General features: G+C 44.4%; 1 protein-coding gene across 3 annotated transcripts in view; it reads left to right on the top strand.

Moving 5' to 3' along the window:
- The window catches only part of OTUD7A (OTU deubiquitinase 7A), a 367,779-nt gene that overhangs the window by 271,377 nt on the left and 73,977 nt on the right, over positions 1-22,425 (top strand). For all 3 annotated transcript variants that reach the window (XM_078078987.1, XM_078078988.1, XM_078078989.1), the window contains 2 exons: positions 5,446-5,628; positions 11,202-11,420. In XM_078078987.1, coding sequence (XP_077935113.1) covers positions 5,446-5,628; positions 11,202-11,420 — 402 coding nt within the window. The remainder of the gene's footprint in view (positions 1-5,445; positions 5,629-11,201; positions 11,421-22,425) is intronic.

The raw sequence follows: 22,425 nt of genomic DNA, 5'->3' as shown, positions 1-22,425 counted from the left end.
TGTGACCCCACTGACTTCAGGCATTGAATGTGGCTGCCAACAAGTATGTTACCAGCCTGATTTTCCTCATTTTTTGCTTAAATATTCAAAGAATTCTCTTTATCTTTAAGACACAATAATTTTATAAGGATCTATCTTGGTATTGATTAAACTAAGACAACTTCGTTTTATGCAGTGTGCCCTTTCAATATATAGAATCAAATCTTTGTATCAGAAGTTTGCTTTGTTAAAATAGTTTTTAAATTCTTTTTTCTTTTCCATTATTTTAGATTTCATATTTTAGGCTCCAGTTATGTGTATGTTGTATGTCTTTCCCTATATTCTATATTTACCATTTCTCTGTAAGCTTTTATTTTTTGTTTCACTTTTTCCACTTTGCTTTTCATTTTTTTGTAAAGATTGATTTTATTTTTTTCTCCTTTTGTTTATTTTATTATGTTATGTTAGTCACCATACATCATTAGTTTTTTTTTTTTATGTTATGTTAATCACCATACATTACATCATTAGTTTTTGATGTAGTGTTCCATGAATCATTGTTTGCATATAATACCCAGTGCTCCATTCAGTACGTGCCCTCTTTAATAGCCATCACCAGGCTAACCCATTGCCCCACCCCCTCCCCTCTAGAACCCTCAGTTTGTTTCTCAGAGTCCTGATTGATTGATTTTAGAGAAAGAGAGCACAAGTATGGGGAGGGCCAGAGGGAGAGGGAGAGAATCCTCAAGTAGACTGTGTGTGTGAAGCCCCACGTGGGACTCGATCCCATGACCCTGAGATCATGACCTGACCCAAAATCAAGAGTCGGCCACTTAACCAACTGAGCCAACCCTATTTTTCATTTTTATGGTCCTGTCTGTGGTCTGTTTTTTCTTTGCTCCCATATAATTTAACTTCATTTCAGAAAGGATTTTTGACTCTTTTTTGCTTTTCCCCCTGAGTTTAGTCAGTTCCTGTTTCACATCTTCCTTTGAGCTTATGTGTCTCTGCTTTATAGTTTCCCTGCATTAATGTGATACTTTTGTGCTAAATTAAAGCAGCACACACCTCACTGAGAGCCAAAATGCATATGTTAAATTTAACTTGAGCTCTGACCTCATTTGATGTTCCTCTTAAGAGTAAATCAAATGAATTAGAAGTTTAAAGCACAGAATATTTCATCGGTAAACTATACAAGAGGTTTTGGTACTTACCACGAAACCTGTGCTTGTTAGTAATCCGAAAACCTACTGTATTGTGATAAGCACAAACTGAGGCATAGCCAAAAAGAAAAAAAATAACAGGCAGCTTCCTTATTCCCTGGGTTGAGGTCTTCTTTCATATAGTCATACTGTTTTGCTGCCTGGAGGAAATATTGCCAGAAGAAGAAACAAAGTAAGCACAGAGAGATAGAACAGAAACATATTTTGAAGATCTCAGGTTGGCTAAAGGAGAAAAATGAGTATTTCTAGCTGTGTGAATTGCAATCTCAAATAAATCAGCATTCTGTGCAGAAAGAATTAGAGGAGACTAGAAATTGGATAGTCAACTAGTTTCTGCCAGAGTTAGATATTTGGCCTTGAAGCTTAGGGTACAAATTATAACTAGATTTAATATTATTCACATAGAGATGGACTTGACCTTCAAAAAGAGGATATAAATTAAGAGAAGAAAAGAAAGAGTAAAAATGGGGGGAACCCATGTGTTTTAAGGGCAAGAAAAGGCAAGCAGCCAGAAAAGGGGACATGGAGTATTCAGAGTGTAAGATAAAAAGGACTGTTAAATGTCCCTGTCCTAGTGAAGCCTTCTGCTGTTTTCCCATGGGCCTGATGGCCTGCTGTGTTTAGGAGATGGACTTAGTGACACCTGAATAAGAATTTCACATGGAACAGGTAAGTGCGTGGGGAAGAGAGTTAAGGACGCAGCAGCTGAAAACATTGGCGAGAGTGAGGGATGCAAGAGAAGAAGACAAGGGTCATGATGGATGGGCAAGGCAGGGAAGAGGTCTGAAAGGTAGTCCATAACCATAAGCGGTGATGCCCTAAACAAGACCAGGTTCGAGGGAACTATAGCCTCAAAAGCTTGGGTTTTAATCAAACAGACTTGGATTTGAATCTCAGTTGCCACTTACTAACTGGATTTCAATCACAAGTGATAGAAGTTAGATATAGCAGAAACTTGTAATGAATGATCATAACACTAAGCACCATGTGCTAAGAACTTTACAGACATTACCTCCTAGTCTCACTTAACCTTCCTAAGAATTCCCATTAGATGGATTTTAGTCTCCCCAGTTGTACAGAAAAGTAATCTGAGGTTTCGCATGGTAAAATGCCATGTTCACTGTCACAGAAATAGCTACAAGGTGGAGCCAGGGCTGGACCCAGGCCCCAAAGCCTGTGTTCCTGACTGTTCCATTGAACCAATTCCTTCCTCGAGATGAGTGTCCTGGCTTCAGGGACACACACAGCCCATGGCCACCATGATCACTCAGCCTATCGATTCCATCTGGGCTTCGGCCCATCCATTGTGGTGGTGAGGCCATCCCGACTCTGGGTGACATTAGTTAGGACTCTTGGAGACTTGGAATGGAAAAGAAGAAAGGGGAGCTTGATGCATGTGATCTCTGACCACCAAACCCTACTTCCAGGCCACCAGGGACCCACCCCATCCCTATCCCCTAGATGTCCTGTTTTTAGATACAACTTGTACAACCCACCGATGCCAAGCTAACTACTGAGGCCTCCCTGGTCCATGTGTCTATAAATCACCATTTACACTCCTGGTTTTCCTGAGCTGCCATCTGGGGAACTGTACAGAGTGGGAAGCATATCTTGAGGGGCTCTGACTCTCTAAACGATTGATGAATGTGTCTGTCGTCTGTCTTGTTTTCTTCCCACATCAGCAATCTTTCCACATGCGTGGACACTGAAGTACTGACTCCTTGAGGAATTCTTTAAAATCTTTGAAGGGAGCATTTGGGAGCTAGGCTTTTGTGGACAGTGCCGCCGCCCTTCCTCCTTCCATTTTCATTCTCACTTAACATTGATTGAATCTCTGTGACGAGGTGCAGCACAATTAGAACCAGGATGCTCACTGGTTAAGAATACAGGTCAGGTGCATAGCTAAGTGAGCGTGAGTATGAGGCAGCAATAGGAGAATGCAGAGGAGGCATGAGCAAGCCAGAAGATCAGCAGTGAGAAGTCACTGGGGAGAAAAGCAGAATGTACGGTCCTTCACCGATGGTGGGACACCTGCCTTGTCAGTGTGGTCCGAGTTGATCCTCTAACAGATGCATGCAATGGGAACACACCCTTGTCCTGCAGGATGAGGCTGCAGCCTGGCCTACTGGAGCTACACATAACTCGAGGCCTGCTCTCCCACTTGGGCCCAAATGCCTTATAGTGGGAACCATGGATGGGGGGCTCTGGGAAGGGTAGGGAACAGGCAGAAGCAGCAGGAAAGACTCTTTCCACTGGGCGGAAGAAGCACAGTAGGGCGGGAGTGGGCTGGCTCCCCATAACAGTGCCCCACCAGCAGGATTAGGGTCCACGGCCCTGCCAGGACCAGATTTTGTGTGCAGGGCAGCCCTGCATGGGAGATGCAGCTCAGCGGGAAAAAAACAGATTGGAGGGCCCACATGCAAACACCGTGATATATCAAATGAGGAACTGCGGCTAAATGCTGTAATCAGACTACGCGTCACTTTCTATTTGTGAAATGGCAGAGTAGTTCCTGTGTCCTGTTGGGGCCTGGGGAGGATGACACCCCTGGCTGCACCTGGAGCTCCTCAGGGGCTCCACGTGTGCTGCTTCCCTGCTCTCCCATCCCTCTTCACAACCAGAATTCGTCATGCTGATGTTACTGCTAATACACACATCCATGCTGGAATGTCTGCATTTTGTGATAGGAACTGGCATCAGGAATGCTCCTCCTCCACCTCTCCTCTCCTTGACCTTCCTCCTCCATGCAGGTTTGACCCTCCCTTGGGCATTTGCCCCCTACCAGCCATGCCTTAGAGCAGGGTGCCCACTCAGGTCATCACCCCTGCTAAGGCATAATTTCCCTGAAGGCAGGGTCTTATCTTTGTCTTCTTGGAACATTAATGCTCCTTTGATAGTCACTACAACTAGACTTGAAAATGCCAGGTTTTGGTCATGTAGGTAGGATGTGTACACTGTGATTGTTAGTCCCGTGTAAGAGCGAGAGTGTGTTCTGACATTTCTGCTTCAGTTTCCTTTCCCAAAACCAGCCCTGTCATGGCCAGCACCCCAGCCCCATGGCCACGACCACCATCCTCCACTTTTGCTACTAACAATAGTCAGCTGCATTACACCAATACCCCCTGTTTATTATCACTTACAAAAACACCAGCTCCTGCTGTTTTTTTTCTGCTGTGTGACCCAGATAGATTAGTTTGCTTTTCTTACCCACTAAGATGGTGCAAAGATGCAACTATTGCATCTTTGTTAGCTGACTATGGAGAAAAAAAAAACATGTGATTAAATTACCAATGGCCATATGATGATTGATAGTATCAAGTCTGCACTAGAAGTGGAAGGGGAAAAAAAAGGATGTCCCGATATTATTTTATACGCTCAAAGCCTCATGATACTGTATATACAACATAATTCGGCATATAATTAGGTCAATACGGTTAATACCTGCACTTCGAAGTTAACCGGGAAAGGATAAGATTTTATTTGCTCTTTAAAATGAAAGCTAGGCTTTTAATTCTTTGTCTGTAAAAAGCTCATGATGCCTGATGAATCGAATGCAGTGTGCAATGCCTCCGTGGATCCATCAGAAGGCCATTGACTCAGACTCAGAATTAGAGCCCCACAGAGCTCCAGCCCCCACAACAGCTCCCCCTAGGGTTGCAAAGAGTCCCCTTCAACACCCGGCACCCATCTCCGTGCCCAGGGGCCCTGCTTAGAGTTGTCCCAGGCCAGGACCCCAGTCCCGGCTCGCATCTCCCCCAGTTCAAGGTCAAGAGATCTGAAGTCTGCCTCCCACTGAGGCTTTACACAGAGAATACGTCCCAAGCTTCTGCTTTTCCCGTATTAAGCTTAAAAAAGAGAAGTAAAACTGGAAGCAAAAGCCTAAAGAAAATTTGGGGATTCTTTTTATTGATTTTTTAAATTTAGTTTATGTTTTGCTTCTCTCAGAGAGTAAGCTCTACAGCTTAATTTTTCAAAGGGGTGGAGGAAGCCATGATAATTAGGAATAGAATGTTTTGACGTGTGTGCATGAATCTAAAGGCGATGAGAGTAAATACAGTCACGTATTTCAGATGGACGTCAGTCGCAGGTGTGAACTTCTACTTACACATCAGGCCACTTTACCCCTCTGAAAAAAACGAGCATTGCTGGTGGAAAGTTCATTCGTCAACGTGCTGATGAGGAACCCTTCTTGCAGTTTTTTTCCTACAGTGAGATCCTTAATATTGTCATTTCTTGGCCATAGGCAAAAACTGGGACCTGACTGCCGCTCTGAGTGACTATGAGCAGCTCCGACAAGTGCACACAGCCAACCTGCCGCATGTGTTCAACGAGGGCAGGTGCCCCAAGCAGCCAGAGCGAGAGCCGCCCCAGCCCGGCCACAAGGTGGAGCGGCCCTGCCTGCAGAGACAGGACGACATCGCCCAAGGTACCTGGTGAGGGGCTGAGGCCAGGAACAGCTTCCCCAGAGTGCCATGGCTTGCATGGGGTAGCTGGGCGGGGGGGGGGGGGGGGGGGTGGAGGGGGTGGAGGGTGCAAAGAACAGCAAGGTCATCACCTCTCCTGGGCTGCGGACACATCGGGCTCTCCGCGCACATCAAGCTGAAACGTCCACTGCAGCTTCCGTTTCCGGCTCCTCCCTCTGCCTCCAAAGAGCAGGAGGAGGAGTCCAGTTCCCCAGGACCCCACGTGATAAAGGCCAGCTCTCCTCCTGGAGCCCTGGTCTCTCCAAGCCAAACACCTCTAGTCCCTTCACTTATTTCCCCCCGGGTCTCCAGATCTGTTCATCATCAGCTCACTGCCCCGCGGGCTCCATTTTCTCTATTCTTTTTCTTAATTACAGAAGTCAGATGTGTTTATCGTGATGAAAGAAACAGTACAAAGATATATAAAGAGAACTTCAGCGTTTTCTTCCCCACCCATCCTAGATCTCACTGATGTAATAACCAACGATTACATCCTCGTCTGTCTCCTCCTTGCTTTCCCTGGGCTCTTTCAAAATGCATCAGGGTCAAATGCACATAATGCTTCTCAGAGCACTTGTTTCACTGAACAGTAAATCATGAGTAGAGGTTCAATATTTTATTCCACAGCCTACAATGATTTTTAAACCAATCCTGTATTAATGGTTATTCTGGTTTTTCTTGGGTTTTTTTGTTTTGCTTGTTTTCGATACTACTAGCAATGCTAAAATAAACAACTGTATGCCTGTGATCTTAGATACTAGTGCTTTTATTTCTCTAGGTTAGTGTTCCCAAAGTGGATTTGCTGTGCCAGGACCTGTGTATGTTTAATTCAATAACTTCAGGACTTTTTTCCCAGACGCATTTCTGCTTGCAATGTGTGAAATGAGGTATCTCCCTCCACTCTTGCCAGCACTGGACGTTTTTGTAATGGCTTTACATTGCTTTTCTGCTGTGAAGGGTGGAAAAGGGTGTCTTGTTTTAACTTTCATCTTGTCATTTGTTTGTTAGCCAGTTGGATTTCCCCTTCTGCAACATGCCTGTTCCCATACTTTGCCCATTTTTCTATTGATTTGTTTTCAGTTTTCTGATCAACGTGTAGCATCCTCTGTGATTAAGACTAGGAACATATATTTTTATATGTGTATGTCTTTCCCGGTATATCATTTGCTTTATGACTTTGTTTACAGAATATTCTGCCACACAAAATGTTTCTATTACTATGCATTCATGGCTGAGAGGTTTAGAGGGTCTTTAGAAGGTCTCCTGGAGTAGTTACTGAAATATGTTCCTATATTCTTTTAAAATTTTGTTCTTAGGTCTTTTGATTGATTTGAAATTTTTATAAGTAATAAGAAAGAATCTAGTCTTGCTTTCTTCTGGATCAAGAGTGAGTTACTCTAGCACATTTATTGAATAAAACATTCCTTACCCACTGAACTAAAATGCCAACGTTGCCATATATTAAATTCCCAAATATATTTGGATCTGTTTCCAGACTCTGTCAATCCGTGCGGTCACCCATCCTGTTACCTTAACTCTGGTAGTTCATATGCTATACTTTCTGTTAAGGCAACTCCTTTCACTGATAGTCTTTTCCAAAAATTTTTCACTATTTTTGGAGGTTTTATTCTGCCATATAAAACTTAAGCTTGGAATTCTGGTTGGAATTGGATTGAATTTTTATTTTAAGAATAATTGGCATATTGTAATATTGTTTTCCCACTCAAGAACATTAAATATGCCTCTCCATTTAGTCAGATTCTAAGATTTTAGACATAGAGAAAAGCGACTTACTTTTTCCATATTTATGTTTTATGCAGTAATTTACAGAAATTCTCTTATAATATTAATCATTTTTTCTAGGAGAATATCTTGGGTTTTCTAAATATGTATGTATATATGGCTGCCCCTGCTGTTTTTGACTGGCAGCAAACCAACCAACCCATTATTTTATCCTCCCATTGAGGAGGCTAGAAGGACCCTCCTCTCTGCTTCCAGAGAGGTTGATGGATTCAGAGCCTGATAAATGTAACTGAAAAAAATAAGTCTGTCACATAATTCCATTAATTGAGTTTTTTGAACAATCCTATGTACTTTTTAAAAATTAGAAATTATAGTTTCTGAATTAGATATATGTATCCTTTACTTGAGTTCTTGAAATCATAGTGCATGCACTAACAGGGAAAATGAATGTCTCCATATTATAAATTAGGGGTCAGCAAGCAATGGCCCATGAGCCAACTCTGGCTACTGTCTGTTTTTTAAATAAAGTTTTTATTGAAACACCCTCAATGCCCATTCATTTATGCATTGGCTAAGGCTTTGGTTTACAAAGCTTAAAGTACTTATATCTGTCCCTTTCAGAAAAGGTTTGTACACCTGTTTTTAAAATACCTAGGATTTGTTTTAATCAGATAGGATAAGATAGGCAAACATGGAAAAGAATATCATGAAGGAAGCTGTTAGACTCACAGTTCCCTAAAAGCAGGTGGCATGGCACACTATGCAGGACCACATGGGGAAGCACCAAGGTTGGTCAGGAGGCAGAAGGGACGGAGAGGAAAAATACGGCCATGAGTTTTATTTTGATTTCCTTGGAAAAGGCAAGGCAGGGTAAACAGATTTAGGATTGCCAAGATTGAATAATTTCAGCAGGCTCTCTGGGGTTTAGGAGCTATCTTTGGTGGTCTTGTACCTTGCCCTGGGGTGCAGAGACATATTGCTTGCTGGAGTGTAAGAACCAGATAGAAGAGGTGGTTCAGAGTATGGGCTCTGGATTGGTTGGTTTGCATAAGAAAGGCATGCTCCTTTCCTATGAGTCATTTGCTCTCAGAATTAGCTATTCCTAGTAAGAAAAGCCTCTCCCCAGTCAGGGATACCCCAGATGCCAGAGCATCAAGAATACAGAAAATAAGAAAATATAGTTAAAACACCTCCCCTGGCCTGAATCACAGATCAGTTTGAGTTGGTTTTGTCAATAGTTGCAGAATTCTGTGCGTCCTCTCACTGTGTTTTTGTTTAATATCTGTATTTCTCTGGGGCATAACTCTGAACATGGTCATTCCTGTAAAACAATTCATTTATACCTCTAAAAGAAGGATCACTGAGTTCGTGTTTAAAAAATCAATGTGTGTGTGTATCTGTGTGTGATTACATATATGCATTCATGGAGGTGGTGGTGGGGAAGACTTTTTCTTTTTTTAAGATTTATTTATTTATTTTAGAGAGAGAGTGAGCAGAGGGAGGGGCAGAGGGAGAGGGAGAGAAAGAATCCTCAAGCAGGCTCCCCTCTGACTGAGGAGCCCAACGAGGGGCTCAATCCCAGGACCCTGAGATCATGACCTGAGCCAAAACCAAGAGTGGGACACTCAACTGACTGAGTCACCCAGGTGCCCCCCAAAAGGCTTTTTCATTCAGACTCCAAATATTTAATATTTGGAACTGCTTAATAGCATCATATTATACTATAAATCACAATGTTCCTAAGGTCCTAATAGCATCTCATTGATTGACAAAGAGGTACTGAATGATAAGCCATGAAGGAGTATGGATGACCCTGCCCATCAGATTCCAGCTGTTGAGAGCAGCATCGTGAGTCTGCCCAGTGGATTGTGGGGTCATGTAGCACCTCGGGTGTTAAAGAATGTCTGATGTCCATCTCCATCAGGTCCCAAAGGGTGAGGCAGTTCCTACTTTCCCAGATACAGAAACAGTAGTCTGCAGCAAGAGGTGAGACATCAGCATGGCTTGTGAGACCTGGAGAACATGGCAGAAGGACTTGGAGTCTCCTCTGCTCCTGCTCTCGAGAATGTGGACCAAGTGCAGGAAGCAACGGGGCCATCCCCAGTGGTAGACAAGCCAGGCCCTACGTGCTCCATGTCTCTTCTTTCTCATGGCCGGTGTGGTTTAACTTCTCTTTGCCTTTCCTCCAAATACAAAATAACTTAGTCATCATGGTCTCAGAATCCAACTGAAGATGAATCAAAACTACTCATTTTAAAAATACTCTGTCTGCGGGACTCAACCACTCAGTTTAATGCCCAGATACTTGAGGCTTCTGAGAATTAACTTTAAATTTAAAACCAACTTACCCCAGGATCAAAAGCCTCTTGTTTTTAGTCTGCTGTAGCAAAATGATTTTAATGACATTTTTGTCCACTGCTCTTGCACGTGGGGAAGTAGGGAGCTCTCCTTCCGGCTGAAGGCACGAGCGTGGGTTTTCTGTGAGCTCAGGTGGGCAGGGACATGCTTCAGCGTGGCATCAGCTTACGCGCAGAGCCTGATCAGTGCGCAGGCTAATCTGAAATGAAGTGGCAGTCCTCATGACCTGAGTGGATACACTTACGAATTTGCCACAGGGCTTAGACAACACTCATTCAAACACTAGTTTGAATTTTGTTTTCCTGAGCAAATTGAAAGAAAAGTTCTGCCTTGCTAGAAGAATTCTCCATTATTACAAATATTGATTGCAAAAAGAAAGTGTCCCCCTAACATCGTGTATTTAAGACTTCTTCTATTATGGTAAATGTTAGCTATTAAGAGCAGGGCTTAAAAAGCCAAGTATGTTTCAGTGCCAAGAGAACAAAGACATCTGTGTTTTTGCTGTGGCGTTGAGATCACATGATTTTCTTCACGGGGCAACATTAGGTATATCAGAGGAATTCTTCACTAAACTTCTCACCCTTCGGCTGGAAACTCCAGGCAGAATAAGACCAGAGTAGACGGGCACTTTCTGAGTGCTGTGTCAATGGCAAACTGAGAAGAGAAACAGGGGCTCCTGTGTGGCTCAGTTGGTTAAGCATCTGCCTTCAGCTCAGGTCATGATCCCAGAATCCTGGGATCAAGCCCCGCATCAGGCTCCCTGCTCGGCAGGGAGCCTGCTTCTCCTTCTGCTGCTCCCCTCTGTTCATACGCACTCTCTCTCTCTCTAATGTGTGCACTCTCTCTCTCTCTGAAATAAATATAACCTTTAAAAAAAAAAGAGAGAGAAGCAGATGTGATGGTTTTGTATGTTTGTATTTGGGGCATCATCGTCATGTGGGATATGTTTATCAGAGTCCCTTTAGTAAAGTAACCTCTCTTACAACCCAAGCCACATGGGGAAAGCCTGAACCAATTGCTTCTTGCTTTAAGTATATGAATATGTAAAACAAAGCAGTGTGGCTTGTGGCCTTCTGCCGAGCCCAGGGCAGCTCTGTTGAACTGAGTTAGATGTAACTTAAGACCCAAAAAAGCAAGACTGGTGATCTTTCGTGATGCTGCTGTGTACTTGCGTAGTAGACCTGCAGCTCGCCTCTTTCTGAATGGTTTCACGACTCAGAGTGAGTAAGTGCCATATGCCAGGTGGTGGTAATGTTAGCTCAGCAGCAGGGAGGCCTGCAGGAAGAGTGACAGGCGTGCGGGCGAGTGTGTGTGTGCATGTGGACACGTGTGGGAGCGTCTTTGTGCGTGCACGTGTGTGTGTGCATGCATGCTCGCAGAGCCACGCACCCACCCCACTCAGTTCCTGTGGTTGTCCCCCCCCCCCCCCCCGCAGAAAAGCGACTCTCCCGGGGGATTTCCCACGCCAGCTCGGCAATCGTCTCCCTGGCCCGGTCCCACGTGGCGAGTGAGTGCAACAATGAGCAGTTCCCCCTGGAGATGCCCATCTACACATTCCAGCTGCCAGATCTGAGCGTGTACAGCGAAGACTTCAGGAGCTTCATCGAACGGGACTTGATTGAGCAGGCGACCATGGTGGCTTTGGAGCAGGCAGGTGAGTGGCCGGCCCCCGGCAGGCCCATGTTGCCTGAGCTCAGGGAGCAAGCGAGGCTGGCCTGACTTAGATCAGGGAGCAAGGGAGAGGCATGTTGTCTGACTCAAGTGTTTTCAATTCAGACTCCAGGTACTTGCAGCAGACCCCCTGCTCTGCAGACAAGCTCTGCTCCAGCCCAGCACCGGCCAGTAGGGGTGGATGACAGTGTGGTGCTGAGACCCCTTGAGTTTTCCCTTTGTTCCCAGACCCAACCTGCCTAGGCTGGCCCCCTCTAAAGAGGACTCTCTGTGGTTTTGCCTTACTTTTCTCCTGTTTCCATGTAACCCTCCCGTGGGTGTCGAATGAAAGGCAAGACCATGGGCTTTGAGAAAAATAGGAGACCGTCACTTCCTGTGGACATGAGCAAGTTAGTAACCTCCCTGAGCTTCTGTTTTCCTGCAAAGATGGGAAGACAGGTGGCGGCCCGGTGAAGCCATTTGAGTATGAAATGGCATGTGCCTTGTGTGGCTGTCATCTCCTGCCCTCCCAGCCTTCCCGGCCTCCAGGTTGAAGAGACACAAACCCTGACTTCACTCTCCCCCTTTTTCTTGGCGTGTCTTCTGACATCCCAATGAGGAAGAGATCTGGGGAGCAAGCCAGACTTGTCTTCTTTGGAGTTCCTCAGGACAAAATAATTAGTTCAAAACAAATGTCTAAAGCAGATGTAGGTTCTTCCTGAGACAGAGCAAATATCCTATCTTACTCATAACCATTTTCATTATATATCTTTGCAAAATCACATGTTCAGGGGCTTCTTGGACATGCGTCCAGAAGACTTCTATGCCCTTCAAAGGCCTGGCACCTGGAGGTGCTCCTGTGTGGCACCTCCCAGCGGAATAGGAAGGGGAGCCTCTGACTGAGCATGGTGAAGAGACGGTGTGTTCAGGCCTTCAGTCAACTAGTTCTGCTCTGTCAGGGAATCAGGCTTATCTCAGCTCTTCACCAAGACACAACTGAAAATGCCCAAGCCTTTGGAGTGTTGCAGAAGACTGAAGAGAAGGGTCTATAGTTGGTACAATCTTAACATTGGCAGAAGGACCAGTCATTTCCTACCAATCCTGGTAACAAAGAGGCAAACAGTGAGAGTAGCTGATGGAGAAAGCTACTTATAAAAGGTGTGCCTTCTAGGACAAAAGATTCTGAAAAAATAAATATTCCAACCACCTTCTTCCTCCACCATCCAGGCTCTGACCAGTGCCTCTCACCAGCAGAAGGGCAAAGAGCAGAGAGCCCATTGCTGGGGTCCGTGCAGGTCGGCCTGTGGGTGCAGAGTAGAGAGAGCACAGATCTGCAGGGCAAATGGGAAGCATCCAGGAAGTTGACACTTGGGTGTTTTCACCAGATCCAAGCTTCTGTGTATACTTGGCTTCCTTCCATTTCTTGTAGAACAATCCAGGAAACATCTTCATCCACCTGCTCCAAGAAGGAAAGCACAGAATTCACATAGACAAAGGAAGGGATGGTGGTTAGTGGGGCCTTATTTGTGCTGAGCATCCTGGTGACTGGTCTCAGCCACAGGACTCAGGGGAGCCTCACCCATGGGATGCTTGGTTTGAGAACAGGGTCCGCACTCCCAATAACTCACTGAATGTGATGTTGTGACTGCAGATGACTTGTTTCCTCAGCTGCTATAAAGCTGTCAAAAGCAACCCAAAGACTGACACCCACAGCCCTGCTCTGTCTTCTCTCACGGTCACTGATCAACAGTCACAAAACAGTTCACCTGGATTAGCAATAATCCTGAACCACTCGCTATGGAGGCTGGCTCTTTTAAAGATGCTTCTATGTGAATAATTCAGATACGAGATTTTAAACAAAGGGTTCACTCTTCATACAGAAGCGGGAATTGGTATAGGTTAAGAAAGAAAAGAGTTTCGTGAGCTAATTTCTCTCGACTGCTACCCAGCTGGGACTTTATAACCTTAGGTCCTGACAATGGCTGGTAGCACCAGTAATGGTGGCTGCTTCCTTTGAAGGTGGAGTCCTGGTAAAGGGCGCAGCGCCCCCCTCTGGCACCGGGAGAGCTCCCTCCTTCAACCCTGCCATGCTTAGCAAAATCCTTTACTTCTTTGTAATGTCTTTTCTGTTATTTCTTCCATATGTTACATTTTTATCACTTACATCTTACCTTCTGGATTTGTATTTTAAAAGGGTACTATTGTACTCCAACCATCCAGCCTTGGAAAGCACCTTTTAAGAACCCAAACTTACCAAGTGAAGACGCTAAATTCAACACTGTTTCTGTCACATGCCAAGAGGATGGAGAGAACGGGCAGCAGGGATCCCCACCCAGCACTGGGAAGGCACCCCATCCATGCTGCAAGAAGCCTTGGGGAGGCTGGTTGGCTGCCCACCCCCCCGCCCCCCCACTTTGGGAAAATGCCCCTGGAGCAGCGAGAGCCTGAACATCAGGGTTCTGCCTAGCACAGGGAAATGAGAAACTGAAAAACAATGTAGGCATAAAGAATAAATGTGTTCATTTCCTTAGCATAGAATTGACCCCAGCCTGCCATCCATATGAATTCTCTTGACTTCTTTCTTCACCTTCCAAGCAGGGGTGTGGACTAGATCATCCCTCAGGCCCTTTCTGTGCCCGTATTCTGGTGAGGACCTTGGCTTATGTCAGGTGAGCCCCAGATGGCCCCCCAACCCATCTGGGTGATGAGTATGGCCCACTAGGAGGCAGACTTATTCTCTCCCACCCAGGCTGTGCTCCTGTTGTTCAGGCACCACTGTTAATGTCCATGGGGAAGATGGAGCTCTACCATGAAACAGTGATTTGAGAAAGCTGCTCAGTATTGCCAGGTATAAAGTGCAAATTCCTCCTTGTAGTAATTTAATGCTCAGGACAGTTGTGGATAAGCTGTTGATATACATGTGTTGTACATCTACTATATACATGGGAGATTGATATAGATGTCTAAAAAAATCCACTTGCTCGAGGCATAATTCTAGCTGTCTTGGGAAGGAAATATCATCTCTGTCACAGAGTCCCAGGGTGGGGGGTGCTTTCCCTGCCCTTGGGACTGCAGGAACCGGGGTTTATGTGGTCCAGAAAATTGGGAATAAATTGACCTTCATTCAGTTTTGCCCCTGGTCCATCACAGGGGCTTGGCTCTACTCTCTCAGTGCCTGCTAAGGCATGGGGCAGCCCATCTATTTGAGGGGCCTCTGTATTGAGTGGGGTGCCAGTCCTCACCTCCCACAGAACCCACAGTGCCATTCTCCCAGGCCTTAAATCCCTGCAGGGTACAACCTACTTCCTCCCACCCCATGACAGTCTTGCAAGCAACAAAAGGACAGGTCTTCAGTACATACAAGTGCTGACCTGAGAGATGAAGGGAAAATGCCTTTCATTCTTTAATGATTACCTGCCATGGAAAATACAAGAAACCATAAATTTCTCCATCGGGTTATCTTGCTTCACTTATGTGTAAGAAGACTCCAAGATCATGGGTCTTCTGGTACCTTGTCCAGAAGCCCACCACTGTGGGCAAGATGGTGTGTGATGCTTCAGCGGGCCTGTGAACCCAAAGGGCAGAGGCATGTCTGTGTAATATAGTAGTTACTGCATACCTGAGAAATTGAAATACAGATGTCAAAAAATATTTAGGGACCCCCTTGACTTGTGGTGTTGAGTCTCGGCTCCATGGAAGGATAGTCAGATTGAAGCAGATCTGCCAGGGAAGTGGTGGGATGTGCAGATGTTCCAAAGGCTTCTGAGTCAGCCCAACGTGGCCAAGTCCCAGGTCAGGTGGGAGAACTTGGCCCCATTACTTGGCCTTCTTGAGCCTCACTTTTTTACATTTCGAGTCAGAGATGTGTGAGAGCTGCCAAACCAAGACGAGTTCACCCAACACAACCCTGTGCTCCCATGAAACAGCTCATTGCAGGTGCTGGGGCCATGACTCTAAACCACACAGGTGAAATTCCTGCACTTGCAGAGATTAAATTCTAGTAGGGAAGAAAGACGATAAAAGGGAGACCATAAACGTGAAGTGAGGCGGTGAGGACCGTTGTGGAAGGGGTAGGAAGCAAGGTAGGGGGGTACGAGGAGAAGGGAGGGAGACTAAGGCAGGCCTCTGGAGGGCAGGGAGGAGGGAGGGATGGAGACATCTGGCTCTGGTGTTCCCAGCAGAAGGGGCTTGGCCTCAAAGGCTTGCACACTACGTAAGGAAGGCCAGGCATGGGAGCAGATGGAACAGGGGTTGGAGGAGTTGGAAAGGAAGGCAAGGGAATGGTAGCCAGGGGCCCAGGGAACCATTGTAAGCCCTGGGGACTAACTGTAGGTCGGAGGTGCAGTCCCAGGAGGATTTTGAACAGGGGAGTGACATGTTTAGATTCGCATTTGATGCATTCTTGTGCTCTGTTGAGAATGGAGTCTAAGGGGGCAAGAGAAGAAGCAGGAAGAGCAAGGAGGAGGTAGCTGCTTTAGTTCAGGGGAGGAGGGGTAGCCAGCGCCCTGGGGGTAGCAGTGGAAGTCACAAGAAGAAGCTAGATACTGAAGCAGGATCTGCTTTGAAGGTGGACCCACGGGACTTGCTGATGTACTGGATGTGGGCCATGGCAGAAAGAGCTGAGTCAAACATGACCCCAAGAATGTTGCCCTTCCTTAGCACGCGGGTAGACGACAGTGCCGTGGGGAGATGCAGACCCCTGGGGGAGGGGCAGGTTTGGGGATGATGGACAGGTCAGGAGGGGCAGGCTAGGTCAGAGATCCTGGTGAGACTTGTGACATCGCTGTCCAGTTGAACATGAGAGTCTGGAGGTCAGGAGAGGCCCGGGTTAAGGATATAGATGCAGGAGTTAGCAGTGTGAGAAGAAATCCCTGGGGAGAGGTGAGCTTTCATAGCAAGCTCCCACCATAGCCCCAGCACAATTCTGCTCTGTCTTGAATACCGGGTAGATGAAGGGGTCTGGAGCCGGACAGAAATGCTAGGGAGACAGACACAGAGAAAAACATTTCGGTCCCGGGGGAGGGACTTGCAGAAGCACAGGCAAGACCCAGAGAAGGGGGATCAGTGACCGTGGGTGGGGGGGGTCTCTCCATAAGGGCAGTGATATTAAAAAGAATTACAGGGTCACGTTCAGGGCAAGATGTGCTCGCCTTGCTCCTGGAGACTTGTCACGTTTTATTTTCTTCGTGGGTGTTGAGCAAAATGACATCTTATTTTAAACTGTGTGGTAACCATCTGTTACAAAGCTCGAGTTAATTGGTCCCATTATCGTGCATGAATCAGGAACATTGCTTGGAAAAGGCAGAATGAGTGACTAATCGCTCCTCACCCATAATACCACCAGCCTCCCTCGACAGAGTTCACCTGCCATTTTCTTCTCTGCAGGCACTCAAGTTTTGTGGGCTTTTTTCCATTCACAGTGCCAGTTCCCACGTTTGTGTGTCTGTCTTCTGTTCTTAAGTGAAGTTATTGTGTGAGGAGATTGAATGACCGCTCTGTCAAAGCTAGAAATAGGAACTTTGTACCATGTTCCTAATCAGACTACTTGTATGAAGAATGCCTTAATCGTGGGCATCCCAACCTGGGTCTGGCTGGAGATGTTAGAATAGCACCGAGCCATTTTTGGTTCTCCAGAGGTTGGAAAGCACTGGCATTTATCATAGCTGGGTCATCTTCCCAGGGTGGTCACATCTGACTGACAGTCCTAGGAATGTTCTCAACTGCGTAAGAGTCTTGACTTCCGGAAGCCAACTGAAATCAAGCCACTAAGCCATGGCTTCCATCCCCCTAGCCAGATACTAAATTTTGTCATGATTCAGTTACCTTCCAAGTGTGACTAACTATGTGGGCTACAGAGAGATTTAGAAAGTGATACATTCTCCAGAAGAAATTTGAATGAAGGGAAGATGCCCCATTTAAGATGGCATTAATTCTCAGACCCAGAAAGATTACTTCTAGGTATACGCCATTCCTTCTAGATGAAAGATAACTTGAAGATGCGCAAGATTTTTCCCAGAGGGAAGATGACTTCTGGCTGTGCTGGTGAATTTACACCCCTGAGGCTCCTCTCCTGGGATGCCGGAATGCCCCACCACCAGGTAGAGAGCAGCCCCCATCCCCCAGGAGAGGAAAGCTGCTTGGGATCTGACACGAACCAGATCCTGCTCATCGAGTATGCCTTCATGGTGTGCCCCATTTGAGGTAGATGAGCAGTTCATGGGCTGAATCACTATTTGTTTTAAGTTCTTGAGGATAATGAGATATCTAAGACACATGCTGGTTTCCAAAGCATCCTCTGCCTGGCCTAGTAGCAACATTAGTGACCAATCCTATGACATATTTTCTAGCAAGTGAACATGGTGGCATATAGGAAGGTAAGAATGAGAATCTGGGCAAGAACATTATGTAAATTGTATAAGATAAGCACCTTTTCAGGTAGCATTCCCACCCCCTGAAACGTCAGGTGCTTTCCCTGTTTTATATAAAGCCTCAGGTTGCTGAGAATGTTGGAAGGCTTTTAATAATTGGGGGGAGATGGTGCTATTTACATTGGATTCATGAAGTGGACAGAAAAAAAATGGAAGAAATCTATCTTCTAGAGGTTCTGGAGGATGAGAATGGAATCCTACCAAAGGCTTCTAAAAGCTACAGTCTGTCCCCCCACCTCTGGGCAGGGCGCCTCACCTGGCCTGCTGTGACAGGCTCAGGATTATGCATATAAATCAATGTCATGGTGTCCCTCAGGATCAGAAGGTCATGCTTTCTCTAGGTCATCCTGCTCCTTTTCCTCCCAGCACTGGGGAGCCTGGGGCTGCCAGGACCCCACCTTTGCAGCTAAGTAACTAAGGTTCCAGCTTGCTTGATAGCTCTTGTTAGGGGAAGCTCTTGGCAAATAGAGACAGCTCTAGAGACCTAGGTGCTTCCTACATGGCCCTCTTCATAACATGCCAGGTTCCTTCTTCAAGACCAGCAAGAGGATCTCTCTCCTCTCTTCTCCCTCTCCCCTTCTCTGCCTTCCTCGCTCCTCCCCTCTCTTCCTTTCTTCTCTCTCCTGTCTCTGACTTCCTGCCTCTCTGACCACCATATCCTTTTTAAGGTCGTCATCTGATTAGGTCGGGCCCACCAGAATAATCTCCCTTTCAGGTCAATTGAAAAGTCAACTAATGACCTCTAAAAAAAACCCTTACATTGCCAGGAAATGTAACCTAATCATGGGGGTGGCATCCCACCCACACTCAAGGGAAGGGGATCCCTCCCCGGGAGGTGGGTATCTTAGGGTCACCTTAGAAGTCTGCTTACCACAGATGCAGTGTTGTTATTTGCATTCTGACAATTCCCCTATGCTTAAAGTTCCAGAATGGGAGCTTAAATCATGTAGAATATATTATGGTCAAGGGAATTTTCCCAACCTTCTCCTGTGTCATTAGCCGCTTCACTTGGATCAGTAGTATATCTGGGTTGAATCCCGCTCTTGATGGTGTCAGATCCAAAACAGCATGTTTTTGCATCCTCTGAGGAAACCAGGCCTTCTTACTGGGCTCTCTTGAAAGATATGGTCATCTGGAATGGGGTGGAGTAAGCGCTACGATACTGTGCTTTTGATAATAACAGCCATCATGTATTTGTGTAATATCTACAGTGTGCTAAGTACAGTATTGGTATTAATGACCTCCACATCTCCCATCAGCTGCTCATATGATTTCCACTTTACAGGTAAGGAAGGGGAGACTCAGAGAAGCACCTCCACTCACCTGTGGGCACCCAGCCTATAAAATAGCAGAGCCATCAGAACCCGGCTCTAGGTGCCGCCCACCCTGGCCTTTCCAGGACACCTCCTCAGCTCTGCTTACAACCTTGCAAACTGTAACCTTTTCCCTCAGGCTATTTTCTGCTGACAAATTATTTTCCAGATAATTGCATGATTTCTTTCTTGCCATTTGCAATGATGTGAATGGAGCTTGAGTGTATTATGCTAAGTGAAATAAGTCAGTCAGAGAAAGACAAATACCATGTGATTTCACTCGTATGTGGAATTTAAGAAACAAAACAGATGAACATAGGGGAAGGGAAAAAAATAGAAGGGAAGCAAACCATAAAAGACACTTAATGATAGAGAATAAACTGAGGGTTTATGGAGGTAGGTGGGCTGGGGATGGACTGAGTGGGTGATGGGTATTAAGGAGGGCACTTGTGTTGAGCACTGGGTATTATATGTAAGTGATGAATCACTTAATTCTACTCCTGAAATTAATAGTACACTACATATTAACTAACTAGAATTGAAAAAAATTTGAAAAGAAAAAAATAATAATTGCATGATTTCTTGATTTCCTTAATAGAGCAAAGAGAAAATCTCTAAGGGATTGCTCTCTGAGAGGCCAAATATGAAGTAAGCAGCAAAGTCACTCAGTCATATTGCTGATGGCATTGAGCAGAAACATCAGATAAGGAGGCCAAGTGAAGAAGGTCCCACAAATTACAACAGTCCCCAATCTTTGCATCAAACCCTCCTCATTCTGACATGTGGTAACTGATCCTATAGTCTCATAATATGTAGTGATCAGTGAAGCTCATGTGATATATCCAGTGAGCAGATTTCGTACAATCAAAAAATATTCATTATCACTATTGTATGGTCACTGTTCTCATTTTTATTTGTTTCTGAGGAAAAAGAAAGCACCAAAAGGGATTCCATTTGGTAATCCAGATATTAGAAGTAAAAAGAAAGTGAGGAAAGTGTCAAAGGAATGGTTAGAAAATAGAACTTTCATGATTTAAAAAGTGGCAAAATAAAATTGGTGGGGGCTAGATCTATGAGACACCAGCCTATCAGTAACTCGTGTAGAAATAGGAAAAATGTGATGTTGAAGTATATTTTAGTGACAGTACGTATTAGTGATTTTATGACTTAGTCTTATTTTTATAGACTTTATAGTGTTGTGTTTATTGAAGGTGCCTCTTCAATATTTCAGAAACACTCTTGCATTTCATGGGGAAAATAATGTGGAATGGAAATATTTGCAAACTGGGGCTTTCCAAGGGTCTTTCATCCAGCAAGCACCAGCTCTCAGGAATCTCACCCCCTGGACGTTTTCTTTTGGTTTCAAAATGTCTTTTCTGGTGCCAGTGGCATTCAGCTCTCTCTCTCGTCATAGTCTCCAGAGCTAGGCTCAACACCCCTTCATTTTTTTTTTTTTTGACTCCTTATCGAAACATAACACACATATGGAAAAGTGTGAAAACAGTTAAGTGCAGAACAGAACACATTCTAACGAGGACTCCTGTCAAGAAATTCAGATCAAGAAAATGGACTTCTAACAGCACAGATTTATTTGGCCTCTATGTGAACTTTATATAAATGGAACCATGAAAGTGTGAGGTTCTGGATTCTTTCACTTACTTACTATTAAGCCTGTGAGATTCATTCATATTAAGTGTAATTATAGTTCATTCTATCACTATCTCATATTGCAGTGTATACATATACCTCAAATTATTTATCCATTATATTGTTAATGGACATTTGGTTTCTTAGGCCAGGCTGCCATAACAAAATACCAGAAACTAGGTGGCTTAAAAAACAGAAATTTATTTTCTCACAATTCTAGAAGTCTCAGATCAAGCTGCCAGCCAATTCGGTTTTTGGTGAGAACTCTCTGGCTTGTAGACAGCTGCCTTCTGGCTGTGTCCTCATGTGACCTTTCCTCAGTACATATGTGCAGAGACAGAGAGAACAAGCTCTCTGGTGTCTCTTATAAGGACATTAATCCTTTCAGATCAGGGCCACAAATTTATGACTTCATTTAACTTTCATTACTTCCTCAGAGGCCCCATCTCCAAATACTACTAGGGATTAGGGCTCCAACATATGAATTTTGGGGGAGATACAAACATTCATCCATAACATTGGTTGTCTCCAGTATCTTATTACAAACAGTACTACTGTGAACATTCTTATAGATTTTTTTGGCGAACATATGTATATATTTCTTCAGATATGTACCTAGGAGTGATATCGCTAGGTCATGGGATTTTACACGTTTAAGCTTTATAACAATTTTCAGTGGATGTACCAATTTGCTCTTCTGTCTAGAGTTCTGGTTGCTCCATATTATTTGTCTTTTCATTTTAGTCATTGATGTTGGGTGATGGGTATTAAGGAGGGTACTTGTTGTGTTGATCCCTGGGTATTATATGTAAGTGATGAATCACCAAATTCTACTCCTGAAATTAATAGTACACTACATATTAACTAACTAGAATTGAAAAAAATTTGAAAAGAAAAAATAATATATTATGGTCAAAGGAATTTTCCCAACCTTCTCATGTGTCATTAGCAGCTTCACTTGGATCAGTGGTATATCTGGGTTGAATCCCATCTTGATGGTTTTGGATCCAAAACAGCATGGATGTCTACAGGATCTCTGATGATGCCTCCTTTTTCATTTCCAATGTTGATACCTAGTAATTTCCTTTTATTTTCATTAATAATGTTGCTAGAAACCTCCAAATTGTACTAATTATTCAAAGAATCTATTTTGGTCTCTGTTGGCTTTTTTACTGTACATTTATTTCCTGTTTCTCTGTAATCTGTAACCTGTAATCTCTGCTCTTTGTTTTTTTTCTTTCATCTTCTTCCTTTGGGTTAGATATGCTACTCTTTTTTCTGGCTTCAAGAGATGGAAGCTTATGCCATTACATTTTCTTTGGCAGTGTGATATATAATGCTACACATCTCTAAAGCAGTAAGTGTTTCTCTATACAGTGTTTTAGCTGAATATTACAATTTTTTGATAGGTTATTCTTTATCATTCAATTTAAAATATTTTCTAATTTCTCTTGCAATTTTTTCTTTGATTCACAGATTATTTAGAAGTATATTGTTTAATATCTAAGAAAATATGGGATTTTTTAGTGTTTTCTTTTTCCAACATTACTTCTTCTATATTCAAAGAATATACAATGAATGATTTCAGACATTTAAATTTTGTTGAGACTTGCTTTATGAA

Source organism: Halichoerus grypus, chromosome 8 (assembly GCF_964656455.1).
Source record: "Halichoerus grypus chromosome 8, mHalGry1.hap1.1, whole genome shotgun sequence".
In the NCBI taxonomy this organism is placed as follows: domain Eukaryota; kingdom Metazoa; phylum Chordata; class Mammalia; order Carnivora; family Phocidae; genus Halichoerus; species Halichoerus grypus.
This window is presented reverse-complemented; position numbering and strand designations above follow the sequence as displayed.